This window comes from Tiliqua scincoides, chromosome 3 (genome assembly GCF_035046505.1).
Source record: "Tiliqua scincoides isolate rTilSci1 chromosome 3, rTilSci1.hap2, whole genome shotgun sequence".
Classification (NCBI taxonomy): domain Eukaryota; kingdom Metazoa; phylum Chordata; class Lepidosauria; order Squamata; family Scincidae; genus Tiliqua; species Tiliqua scincoides.
This window is the reverse complement of record NC_089823.1, coordinates 189,184,216-189,197,384: the sequence shown is the minus strand read 5'-3', so window position 1 is coordinate 189,197,384 and position 13,169 is coordinate 189,184,216. Positions and strand designations below refer to the sequence as shown.

At 45.9% G+C, this 13,169-nt stretch overlaps 1 protein-coding gene across 1 annotated transcript; it reads left to right on the top strand.

The window, feature by feature from the left end:
* Positions 1 to 4,074: 4,074 nt before the first annotated feature.
* Positions 4,075 to 12,708, top strand: LOC136643722 (proton channel OTOP2-like). The gene is made up of 6 exons (XM_066618990.1): positions 4,075 to 4,324; positions 6,315 to 6,451; positions 6,733 to 6,791; positions 7,295 to 7,422; positions 8,590 to 9,506; positions 12,535 to 12,708. Exons 1-6 carry the CDS (start codon positions 4,075 to 4,077, stop codon positions 12,706 to 12,708), a joined length of 1,665 nt encoding a protein of 554 aa, XP_066475087.1.
* The last annotated feature ends 461 nt before the right edge of the window (positions 12,709 to 13,169 follow it).

Below are 13,169 nucleotides of genomic sequence, written 5' to 3'. Positions count from 1 at the left end.
AGGAACATGGCACAACAAACTGGCTGGAGGCTTGGCTCCAAAGCATGCTTTTCCTTGCTCTAAAAGCCCTCCCGCCCAGCCTGAGCCATCACATCTGGCCTCCCAACCCAGAAGGAACTGGCAGTGATGTCATCACCAGTTACTTCCGGTGGTACTTGGAATAGGTGAACCATGTGAAATGGTATGGTGGAGGAGAAACACTGGTTTAGACTGTGTTTAGTGTTTAGACTGGTTTAGACCAGTGTTTCTCAGCCAATGGCACAGATACTATCACTGGTCCTTGAGGCAATGTCCAGTGTGCACATGGGACCCCCAAACCCTTGCCACCTGGCAGCATGATCTGCAAGGCAACAAGCACTGCTAGGAGGCTCGGCTCAGCGGGCAGAGCTCCAGCCTGCACTTCTCACATGCTCAAAAAAGCCCTCCCATCTGCCCCAAGCCTCTTACTGGTGTTTGTCGCATTGCATCTGGCCTCCCAACCTGGACATAACTGGTGATGACATCAGCAGCAGTTATTTCCAGTGGTACTTCCAATTGATGAACCATGTGAAGTGGTACAGCAGAGGATAATGTTGAGAAACGCTGGTTTAGACCAGCATTCAGCCCTATTTTTTCAGTAGCCTGGGGCTTAGGCACTGCAGTACATGAAATGCTTGGGGCAAAAGTGCCTTTGAGCATGTGCAAAGTTTCACCCCTCACTACCCGACAGATCTCAGGATCTGGACAATGAAGACTAATGGCTTTCATCCCCTTAAAAGAACCAGTGGCAGGAGATACAGCACTGGGAGAGCTATTCTTTATCCCAACTGCATGGTATAACTAGACCTCAGTCTGGAGAGTAGGTTCAGGCTAGCAACTGTAAGAATAGCTGTTTTATTGTTGTGATCTGGACAGATCAGGAGAGAGATCTTGGGGTGGTGGTGGACAGGTCGATGAAAGTGTCGACCCAATGTGCGGCGGCCGTTAAGAAGGCCAGTTCTATGCTTGGGATCATTAGAAAAGGTATTGAGAACAAAATGGCTAATATTATAATGCCGTTGTACAAATCTATGGTAAGGCCACACCTGAAGTATTGTGTCCAGTTCTGGTCGCCGCATATCAAAAAAGACATAGTGGAAATGGAAAAGGTGCAAAAGAGAGCAACTAAGATGATTACGGGGCTGGGGCACCTTCCTTACAAGGAAAAGCTATGGCGTTTGGGCCTCTTCAGCCTAGAAAAGAGATGCCTGAGGGGGGACATGATTGAGACATACAAAATTATGCAGGGGATGGACAGAGTGGATAGGGAGATGGTCTTTACACTCTCACACAACACCAGAACCAGGGGACATCCACTAAAATTGAGTGTTGGCAGAGTTAGAACAGACAAGAGAAAATATTTCTTTACTCAGCGTGTGGTTGGTCTGTGGAACTCCTTGCCACAGGATGTGGTGACGGCATCTGGCCTGGATGCCTTTAAAAGGGGATTGGACAAGTTTCTAGAGGAAAAATCCATTATGGGGTACAAGCCATGATGTGTATGCGCAACCTCCTGATTTTAGAAATGGGCTATGTCAGAAGGCCAGATGCAAGGGAGGGCACCAGGATGAGATCTCTTGTTATCTGGTGTGCTCCCTGGGGCATTTGGTGGGCCGCTGTGAGATACAGGAAACTGGACTAGATGGGCCTATGGCCTGATCCAGTGGGGCTGTTCTTATGTTCTTATGATGGGCCCCTGCTGCTTCAGAAAACCTATAAGGTACAGGTTGACGCTATAAGGTACAGATGAGCCTGTAGATTTGGAGATCCTTATGAAATGGAGGGCTTGGGGGTTTTAACCAATTCTCCAGAGTCTAGGAAAATATTGCAACATTCTGCATCTACAATGAAATGAACCTGTGGACTGGCCTCAAGTAGAAATTCCATGATAGAGGAGTGTGGCATTGCCTCCCAGTGGAGAACTGATGTTTGGAATAGGTTGCTACTCTCTAGTGAATTTGTAACTAATGCTGGTATGTAACATACCTCTTGAGCTGGTGTTAATACTTGTCAATACTTGCTAGCCATTAAACAACGTGGATCTTGGTTCTCAACATCACCTTATTCTGAAAATGCTAAGATTCAGGGTAAGATGGTGCAAGACTAAAGTGTTCAAATTCATATGAAATATGTTTGGGTTGCAAAGACAAATAAATTTTATAGAAAACACGGCAACAGTTGGGACTTGTCATCACACCCCTGGAAATCGCTTGCTTATTTAGTCTCTTGCCACAATGCCAAGAGAGGCTTGTTCTCTTCATGTAAACAAGTATTTCTATTTTCTTACCAAATCTTAGATGACATGTATTATTAAAGTTTCAGTAATGCTGTTTCTGCTACACTAGCTGGTAAAGAGGCATTTGAAAACGAGACAGGGAGAAAAGAAAAGGGCAGAGGAGACTTGATCTCACTGCCTGTGATTACACTGCTGATGGGAGTGGTCTCAAATTGCCCCCTGGGGCCATAATCCTTGATATAATAATGCATCACTTCTGCAGTTTCTGAAGGCATTTTGCAACTGCTCTCAGATGTTAGGAATGAATAAGGAAACTGGGGTCTCAGCAGCCTGAAGATACCATGTGAGTGTGGGGTTGTCAGAAAAGGGGCCTGGAGCAAGAGAGGATAGGCTCTGAAATTATTATACATACAAGGATTCTAAGGTGATCAATGTTATTTTTGTGGGAAAGTATTTGGGCTCTGTTCCTAGGAGTTCTGGAAAGGGAGGAACGGGGTAGTTAAGAGTATCAGTTTTCCCTGTTTCAAAACTGGGTTGCTTTTATCCATGTGCAAAAGCTCAGGTTCTATTTTGTCCTTTTTTCTGATGGGAGTGGGATCACACCGTTACTTCTAACTTTGAGTTTTGGGTTTTCACCATCATCCATCTTAAAGAAAAATGGTCATGGACTGACCTTTCTAACTATCAGTCAGAATCAAATTGCTCCCAAGAAATGCATTTGTGTCCTCCTACACAGGGATTCTAGGTACTTATGGCCCATTACTTCTGGATGTCAAAGCTACCTGCTCTTCTCATCCAGCCTGCATTGGCAGTCCTCGCATCCCTTGTTTTTTATAGGTTTGTTCCAATGAAAATCACTGAAGTTTGCTTTCATGTGCATTGGATGCAATGGTAAGAAAAATCAGTGTGGATCTCTGTATATGAGAAGATTTGAAAGGATATCAGGGCATATGGAGGGGAGTGAGTTGGGCCAGATTGGGTGCATGGAGAGGCTAACAGGAGAAGTGAGGCTGGTGATTAGTCCCCATAGTCTGTTTCCATCAATTATACAGAATTAAGCTCCACTGAATTCAATGAGATTTGCTCCTAGGTGAGTGTGTATAGGATTTCAGCCTCAGACTGTTTTCATAGAGATCAACCTTTTGATTAGCTATTCATGCATGGAGGGCAAGGAGAAATTTTCCCTTAGTGTTTGTAATGCCTGCACCATTTGAATGCATGGGTACTCAGAGTTGGAATTAGGAATGGTTCTATCAACATAAGAAATGCTTCTTCTACTAAGATACTAGGAAGATATTAAGTACTTGTGTGGATATGGGAGAGAGAAAAGCTAAGAATTTGATAAATAAAGTGTTCAGTAAAGCAAAGGGATATCGACTAACTTTCAGCAGTGGGTATGTGTGTGTGAGAGAGAGAGAATGAAATGGAGAGAACAAAAAATATGGAGCTTATGAATATGGCTAGAATGGGATGTGCGCAAAGAGATACAGTATCTATAGAAACTTGAGAGAGGCAGCTTCCCGTGCTCTGAAGTTGGCCCCCAGGCATGTTCCTATGAAGTTGGGCTTGAGTGTGCTTTTGTGCCAGAACCTGTCGGCCACCTGGTAGGACACAGTCTCCTGGCACCATGGTTGTACAATTTGGGATAGCCATTGGTTTATTAAGAGGGGGAGGATGTTCATATGATGTCAGCTTACTAAGATAAAATGGGTGTGTGTAAATGCCTGGCCTTCCCCGTCATCATTTATTTCTGTTCACAGTCCTACGCTCTGGAATAAGGAACGACACTGCAGCTGCCCAGCGAAGGGACCCTATTCCCCATGGCATCCGCCACACGCTCCAGCTCCCTGCTGTCCCTGCTCTATCTGGCCCTGCTGACATTTGTGGGCAGTGCTGTGCTCCTTGCCGAGATGCACCAACACACCTTGTTCAGCCACAGTGTCCATGCTTTTTTGGCAGTGCTCATGATTTCATCCTGCATTTGGATGCTCTGGTTTGGGTGGCGCACTGCTGGCAACAAACAATTGAAAACGCACCAGGATCACCAGGCTGGAGCAAGCTGGCTCAAAGGTACAGGTGCACCACATAAATCCTATCCATTGCGATACATTGCTGCCAGAGTGTGCAATCATTCTGGTTTTTTCCAGCAAAAGAAACCATCAATAACCATGAACTCTCCTGACCTGAGATTCTAAATTCCTCACGTTTTCATTAAAGCAAAATCAACCAGGGCTGCATGATATGGATTCTGACTTATACAGTGCATTGTTACAGTTCAATCTTACAGAAGGGATATGATGCTTGGATGTGCCAGTATCCAGACCCAACCAAATGTTGTTTTGATGATCCCATCCTGGCGTTTCCACGCACCCAGGCTACCTCTGTGAGCCTATTCAGCTATTTTCTAATTAGTTAACTAAGAACATAAGAACAGCCCCACTAGATCAGGCCATAGGCCCATCTAGTCCAGCTTCCTGTATCTCACAGCGGCCCACCAAATACCCCAGGGACCACACCAGATAACAAGAGACCTCATCCTCGTGTCCTCCCTTGCATCTGGCATTCTGACATAGCCCATTTCTAAAATCAGGAGGTTGCACATACACATCATGGCTTGTAACCCATAATGGATTTTTCTCCAGAAACTTGTCCAATCCCCTTTTAAAGGCGTCCAGGCCAGGTGCCATTACCACATCCTGTGGCAAGGAGTTCCACAGACCAACCACGTGCTGAGTAAAAAAATATTTTCTTTTGTCTATTCTAACTCTCCCAACAATTTTAGTGGATGTCCCCTGGTTCTGGTGTTATCCCAGAGATATCTGCTCACATGAGCAGTGTCATGCACTAGGACTGAGCTTCTATGAGATCAGAGTGTCTTTGCATGATTAGAAAAATTGCACCTTGTGATTTTTTTGTTTGTGGAGGAGGGGCTGCAACCTCACATTACCTCTGTTGGAATTGCTTAGTCCTGGCCTGAACTCTTCTCCTATCTCAGCTTTCTGTAGCTGTATTGAGAACAGAAGCTCTCCTACTTAAGAGCAGGTTAGGTTCCAGAGATCTGTTTCTAAGTTGTTTTGTTCTTAAGTCCAACATCACTATTATCAATTGTGAAATATGAAAAAAATGTATTTACAGTACTTTATATCATGTGGTCATATGAAAAACAGGGCTTGCCAGGGTTGGCTGGAATAAGACGGGAAACATTCAGGAATGCTGGGATGGGAATGGAATGGGCGAACCATGACACCATGGTTCGAGCATGTGGCCAAGCATGTCCGTAGCTTAAGTTCTTAAGTTGAGTGTTCCGAAGTGAAGGAACTTTTGTATAAACCTCAGTCTGGATCACAATCCCTCTCTCATGCCAGTCCTGGTTTTTAGCCTACACTCTTGTCATAGGTGAATAGAGAAGAATTCAGATTTCGCTTTTGAAGGCTACAGATTGACAGGAGGCAGACCCACTCCTTATTGAGCAGGAATGGTGTGTTAATTCATTTCGCTCTTACAAAATGGCCATTCTTGAAATGGAACAGGACCACTGCCTTGACACTTAATGTGACTCTGCCCCTTCACACCCTAAAGAAATGGAAAGACATACAGCCCAATCCTTTGCATGTTTACTCAGAAGTAAGTCCCATTAGAGTCAATGGTGTACTCCCAGGAAAGTGTGGATAGGATTGGGCTGTTAATTGCCTGTTACCTGTGCAGTGTTGTTTTTTTTGGGGGGGGGGGGAGAAATGTGCTACCATCTGAGTACTGAGTTGCTGGAGCCTTGGGGAAAAACCATGTACTGGGCTCCCATGGCACCTCTTACCTGATAGCACATTGAACATTACCAGTGTTAGTGTGAGGTTGCTGAGGACCCAGGGACAAAGCCCTGGACTGGGTCCCCCAAGGTGTTCTCTGCCTGTCCCCTAATGGTGCACTGGCTCACTACTGCTACAGTACTGAGGGCACCGGGTTTGGCCAAGCCAGGTGGGTGCTCTAATGGGCAGGGGCCCTTGCCCAGTGCCTAACCAGGCCAACCATGATGCCATCCCAGGGTTCTGTTCTGTCATTGCAGGTGGTCTGTCTCTCTTTGCACTGGCCACACTGGTACTAGACTGCCTTTCCTTGGGATATTACTATGAACTGCAGCATTGCGCCTCCATGCTCATCACCACCTTCCCTGTTGTGCAGGCTGTTTTCACCATCATACAGGTGAGATTTAATTTCATTCACATGTTCAGGGGGCTACCATGGAAATGCCAGCGCAGCCAGGCTCCTTCCTTCAGGACGAGGGTATTTTCTGCCTTACCTTTTGGCTTCATATCTATAGTCCCTGCTCCTTCTGCTGCCTTTCAGTCTCTCTTTGCAAGACAGCTGCAATCAAGAAAAAGAATTTCAGAGAATTGGAAGACTATTTTATACCATTGGTGACAAGTGACGCAATAGTTTTCTGTCTCTCATTCTGAATTTTTACCCTCGTTCCTTTCCTACAGGTCTCGTTGCTGTTGTTTAATGCTAAAGTTTGCATCCAGGAACACCAGCACCTAAACAGGTAAGACAATTCTCTTTCATTGCCCAAAAGAAGGCAAGCCCATGAGCTGGATGAATGCTGATTTAGCAGCATCATGTCAGAATTTTGTAGTATAATCCCCTCTGGAAATGGGCAAGGTTTCCTTTGTTCAGATGGGCATCCCCACTTTCCCCACCCTCATCAAGAAGATGAACAGAAGCTGTGGGTTAAAGTGGTTGCGGCAAAAGGGTTCCTCTTGCTGTGTGTACTTGAAAGTCGCAGATGGGGCAACTGTGGGGGCAGGAAACTGAAGCAGGCCCCCACAGGTAAGAACTGGGGACAAGCCAGTATGTGCTAAAAATTGAGCAGGTGTGAAAATACTGGGAATGACCAGGACTAATATAGCTTCATTGAATTGGGAGGCTCCACATAGAGCACAGGAAATGTCTACTCCGTTGTGAACCAGAAAGGAGTAAACTGCAATGATCTTGCACTCATTCCCCTTCCCTCCTGAGCAGCTCCTGCTTTTTCTCTGTGACTTGTAGGTTTGGGCTGATGCACACTCTGGCCACCAATGTGCTCCTCTGGATGAGTGTGGTACTGGATGAGTCCATGAAGCAGCTAGAAGAATTTCATGATGTTCACCAGGGAAAGAGCTCCCAGGCTCCCCATGGTACAACCTCGCTCTTGTTTGGGGAAGGAGCAAACAAACAGCAGATGTTTAGGAGTAGCTTGGGTGGATGGAACTGGGCCAATCCTGAAGAATGGCTGGATCCTAAGACGTATTCCAAAGGAGGGGGTCAAAGTTGAAAGCATTCTTTCCAACACCAGGGCTCCTGTTTTCCCTCTTGGCTTTGCTGCTCTTAGCCATTTGCAGTAGAGAAAGGGGAGCCATTCCTGAGCCTCGATCAAGGTCACCTTAAAATCAACATTAAGGGGGAAAAGTTTGTTTTCTATACGCCTCATGAGGAAACCCAACCTTGCTTTTAAATACAGTATGAAACTCTACAAATCCAGCTACCAAATGCTCTTTTCCCCCACCACATGTTTGCCTTTTGCATCCCTTCCCCTCACTAATCCATTCCCAATTCCTTACTTTCATTGAGGTCACCCCTTAATTTGGCCTTTCTGTTTTCCACCCAGACTTGACCACCACCTCATGGTCACCAGGCCTCTTCCTGTCTGTTTCTTTGTATATTTAGTCTCCTGCTACTCATCTGAATCCCCCTGCCATCCTTCAGAACTGGTGGTATGAAATTCACCACATCTCCATCCATTGTGATGGATATTAAGTAGTGGCAGTCCTGGCCTTGGTGCCACCCCAGGCCACAGCTACAAGCTGCTCCCCACCACCACCAGCTGGGCTGCTGGAGAGGCTTCCCCAGCCCTCAGAATGCCTCAAAACATCAATTCCTGTTTCCTCCATGAAACTGGAAGTAATTTTTCAGCCCTCTGAGTGCTTTACAAGGCCTTCAGAAAGTCAGGGAGGCAGTGCTCTGCTTCCCCGACCCTCAGAACACTTCTGGGTGAAAGGCCTTCAGGGGGCATCTCTCAGATCAGCGTGCCAGCCAGCTGAGTGCATTGGTGGGGGAGGCGCTGCGGGCAACCCCTAAGCCTGGTGCCCAGGATATTTGTTCCTCTTGCCCCTCCTCAGGTATGCCACAGGTATTAAGTATTATCATAAGGGAGCTTGATTAAGTAGAGAATCTGAAGACACGCTCTCTAATGTTAGTGGGATTGGATGAGCATCTCCTACAGTTGGAAGATTGGTAGTCATCCAGTGTGTTCTGCCATGCTAGAAATAAGCACATTTACTAGCACACTCTTCATGTTCTTACAGGTGGCGCCTACACTAACAGCTGCGCCTGCACCACTAGTCTTTGCCACAGCTTTTCAGAAGGCTCGGCCTACCTACATCCCTTCAATATTGAATTCAGCCTCTTCTCTTCAACAATGCTGTACATCATCTGGAAGAACACTGGGCGAGAAGCCCCACACCAGAAGCCCCCGTTGACTCACAGGGCACGCTTCCACCTCAGTGGGGCTTTTGTTGGATTAGTACTAGGGGCCTTGGCTATTTCAGCAACCTTTGGGGTGATGATCTCCTTTGGAGTGCTTGCCAAGTCTCCAGAAACCATCCCCGAAGCCCTTCGAACATATTACATCTTCAATTCTGTATTGTTGTCTGCCATGTTCTTGGCCACCTTGACTGGCATTGCTACCTACAGGATAAAGAAAAAAACTGCAGCTCTCTCCTCTGACAAGAGTGTGGTAAGAAACTTAGATGTAACCTTGCTCCTGGGCAGCTCCTGTGGTCCCCTCATGGTATCTATCTTCTCTTTGGTTGCCATCTTCTTCCTTCATGCTAATGGCAGCCTCTATCTTCTGGACTTCTGCTTCTCCCTCTGTAAGACGATCCAGATCCTGGGGCAGAATCTCTTCATTACTGAAGCTTTGTACTCAAGTCTCTCTCGTGAGTCAGATGCCCAAGAGAACAGTGACTCTGCTGGAACCAGTTGGGTCTTTTCCATTTCCAGTAGTCCCATGGAGCAGAGCAACAATGGACCTTTCTCCAAATCCCACACTCTGACCAACATCATGGCTAGTTTAGAGAATCCATCAGCCAAGCACTTGACAGACTATGGTGGTGACCCATCCCTCTTCCAGATCTTGCACTCTCGAGAACCTAAGAGACCAAGCATACGGAGGAAGATCCTACAGAACATCTCTATTCTCCTTATCTTCTATAATATCTCGGTGAGCTGGGTCGGGTTTAAGTGGGATCTAGAGAAGCTGCCAAAATCTGGCAGACAGATTCTGCTTTCAAATGCCCAAGGAGGACTTCTTCTAGGGGAACTTGCTATACACTGGGAATTGTATCCCCAAATTAGATCTGCATTATTCTGTCAAGCATACTCTAGCATGCTGACATGATGACATCTCCATCTTTGGGGCTTACTGATAGTAAAGATTATCTGCAGGAAGTCTGCCAAATCTGTTTTGTAATGGTGGGATATTATTTGCAAACCTTAGCTAATTTGACCTTGTGGTTACAAGCTTTGGGAAAGTAGCTTTTGAGTGAAAGGATCAAAGTGACCAGTAGAGGGCAGAAGTAAATCAAGAGCAGCAAAATGCCTTACTTAGTTTGAAAGTAATTTGGCTTTTGACACTACTAGTAATATAATAAATGCATTTTTAACCAATAATATTTTGAGGCACACAGGTTGCAATCCTAACCACACTTTCCTGAGAGTAAGCCCCATTGAACAAAATAGGACTTACTTCTGAGTAGACCTGGTTAGGCTTGTGCCCTAAGGCAAGCTTTGGTATCATCAAATGCTTCTCTCCTGACTTCAGTGAGTTACATGTTTTGTTTATGTTCAGTCTAACTGCTTACAGCCCAATCCTAACATGCCCTTTTGCAGGTAGGCCAGCTGGCCTGCACTGCATCCAGAGCAGGGCTGGACCAGGTTGCAGTGCAACTCAAAGTAAGGGGAATGTAGTCTCCTTACTCCGTGTCACTTGGCAGCTACCCTATGGGGCTACTCAGATCTGCACCACCTAATGAAGTGGCACAGATCCAAGCAGCCTGGTGTAAGGCCAGGCCACCCAGGAGGGGGTTTAGGATCTGGCATAAATGCTGGATCCCAGTTTCACTCCCAACCTGGCCCAGTCCTCCCTCTCGCCCGCCCACCCTCCCTCTAACCCAGAATGCCTCCGTTCTATCCTGCCCCCACCCTCCTCAGACCCCCATGCTTGCCTGACTTGGCAGGCTTGAACTAACTGATCTGTCAGCGCAATGGTGCTTGCACAATGGATTTGGCCTCCAGAGGCTGGTGCACATTTTGTGACAGCTCCAGGCCAGTGCAAGGGACTTAAACTGGCCCAAGAGCATATCTGGATCGTGCTCTCGGTCTGTTTTTTGGAAACGGCACAATAATGAGATAGTTAAGGACTCCTAGTTCCTATGCAGTCTGGAGCTAAACCCTAAACATGTTTCCTTGTAAGGACATGTCATTGCTGTGACTTTTTTCTTTGAAATACCAGATAAAGAGATAAATTTGTTTCCAGACTCTGCAACTTCAAATTATGTGGGGGTTTTATGGTTGAAAAGCTGTTGCATACCAAAAATATCTGGACATAGAAAACTGACATATCAGACAGAAGGCTAGGCTAGAGCTCTTTCTCCCTGACATGTTTTCCTGTCTATGTTCAGGAATGTTTATCTTTGATATGGAAGAGCACTCAAGCAGGTGTGAACCCACGCTAAAGTAGCACAGTTGAGACAAGTAAGCAGCTGTCTGATTCACTACCTGCATTCTAAGATAGGTCACAGGGCTGTGGCTTGTGCTTTACTGAACATGTAGATTGCCTTAAAGAACAAGCTTTAAGTAAACCCCATTGAACACCAGCTACCCCTCATGATGTCCAAGAACTAGGCAGCAGATGGATGCAAGTCCTTCTTCATGCCACCACCTGTAGTTGTAGCCCACTTGTCCACTGCCCAGCTTTCTTGGCTGGGCACTCCATGAGAAGGTAAACCGGGTAGCAGTGGAGAGCAGGAAGCAACACCAGGCAGTCCTCCTTCTTCCTCTGGTGCTATTTTACAGTTCCTGGATGCCCAGGCCCCTGGCACAATGCCTGGGGACCAGACTTCTGGAAATCCTAAAGTGACACTCAGGAAAGAAGAAGACAGTTCACTGGTGCCACTGTTGATCAGAAAGCCAATGGACCCTGGCTTACTAGATGATAGTGGGGAGCAGCATTAAACTGTGTCTGCCTCAGGAGCTGGCCAGCCATGGGTATGGGACCCCAGCACACGCTCCACAGGCCCCCCCCCCCATTGAGCCAGTTCATGCATTAGAGAATGTAGAAGAGTGCCAACTGAAAATGAAATACAGGTTGAGCCTCGTTATTCATTCGCATGGGTTCCAAGAACTCACATGGATTCCAAAAAAAGCACTATAGCAAATCAACTTAAAAAACAAATTCCCCTTGCTCCGGTAATTTAAAAACAGCCTTTCTGACATTTGTGTTGTAAGATAAGAGTCATTAAGAAGACAATCCATCAATTAGTCTTCCTCCAAGGGCTTACAAAGGCGCTTCACTCAACCCCTCCTTTCAGCAATGCAAAGTGATCACCTTTCTTTCACGTGCTCAGGGGGAAGGGAGGGGTTGCCTGGAGAGAGAAGGATTGATGGATTGTCAGCCAGCTGCCCTCTCTCTCTCCTTAAGGAGGCTATTGTTAAAGGACTGTTCAGTTTTTTAAACTGATTTTAAAGGGGTGCATTTTTTCCCTTCTCCAAGGACCAGCATTCCTTCTCATTTGCAGGGGCCATTCATGTTGAGTCAAATCCGTGTATAAAAAATCCGTGTATAACTAGGCTGGACCTGTAGATATTCTAGTTAATGTGGTTTTTCTACATGCTTATAACACACAAAACCTGTGGGCCACATTTCATGTTACATTAAAGGTGAGTTTCTGGTTCACCACCACATCTCTGCAGTGAACATTGTAATGTGTGAAGAGAATATGCACTATGCAATAAATACATGCCCTGAAGCCTCAGCCAATGACAAGTTCCTGGGTATGTGTTATATACCTATGTTGTAGACACATGAATTACTTCTACATATTAGGGTTGTTTTTTGCACAGACATAAAGTGAATAGATGAGAGTTTGTCTTTCCCATAATAATGTATAAAGTAGCTCCAGTGTAGCCATTAGTTGTGCAAAGAGTCTGTGTTCCTGATTCCACCCTGTCTCTCTCCTTTGTTTAACTAGGTGTGGATCCTCTACGCCTATGGGACCCGCCCACACCTAGTGAGCCAGATTGAGCAGTCTTTCTATGGCTTCACACTCTGGGCCATTGTGGTCAAGATATCCCTGCCACTGGGCATCTTCTATCGCATGCACTCAGTGGCCAGTCTCTTTGAAGTCTACTGCAAGACCTGCTGAGTTCCAGCATCATGACTTCTGGGGGAGAGTGGCATATGTGGGCGTATGAGGGAAGTTAAAAGGAACTGCTCTTTATAAAAAGAGAGTCACTATGCTGTCTGACCATACGCAAACAAACCACACATTCTCTTACCTATACATCACAGCACTGCTTCATTCAGAAGATACTGGATGCATACAGTGGACACTTCATTAGTGCACCAAACTAAACAGTGTTAGGCCAACATGCCTACGTAAGAGACCATCCTTCTCCTTTTCTCAGTTTTTTCTGGCCCTATGGAATCAAGTCATAGTAAACATTTGGCCCTAGTTTCATATGTAGAACCATTTTTCTTCAAAGGTTGTCAGAGATATTCCACTCTTTGATGTTACACCCCCTCCCCTTGCAGTTTTGTATAACTGGTTCAACCAGTAGCCACAATGGGGAAACGATGAGGCACCATGTATATTTCACATACAAT

Bases quoted from the DNA above. Each gene is read 5' to 3' on its own strand.
- LOC136643722 (XM_066618990.1), top strand. From the start codon at position 4,075: ATGGCATCCGCCACACGCTCCAGCTCCCTGCTGTCCCTGCTCTATCTG. The intron at 6,792-7,294 runs GTAAGACAATTC...TGTGACTTGTAG, and splicing joins GAACACCAGCACCTAAACAG to GTTTGGGCTGATGCACACTC. The intron at 7,423-8,589 runs GTACAACCTCGC...ATGTTCTTACAG, and splicing joins GAGCTCCCAGGCTCCCCATG to GTGGCGCCTACACTAACAGC.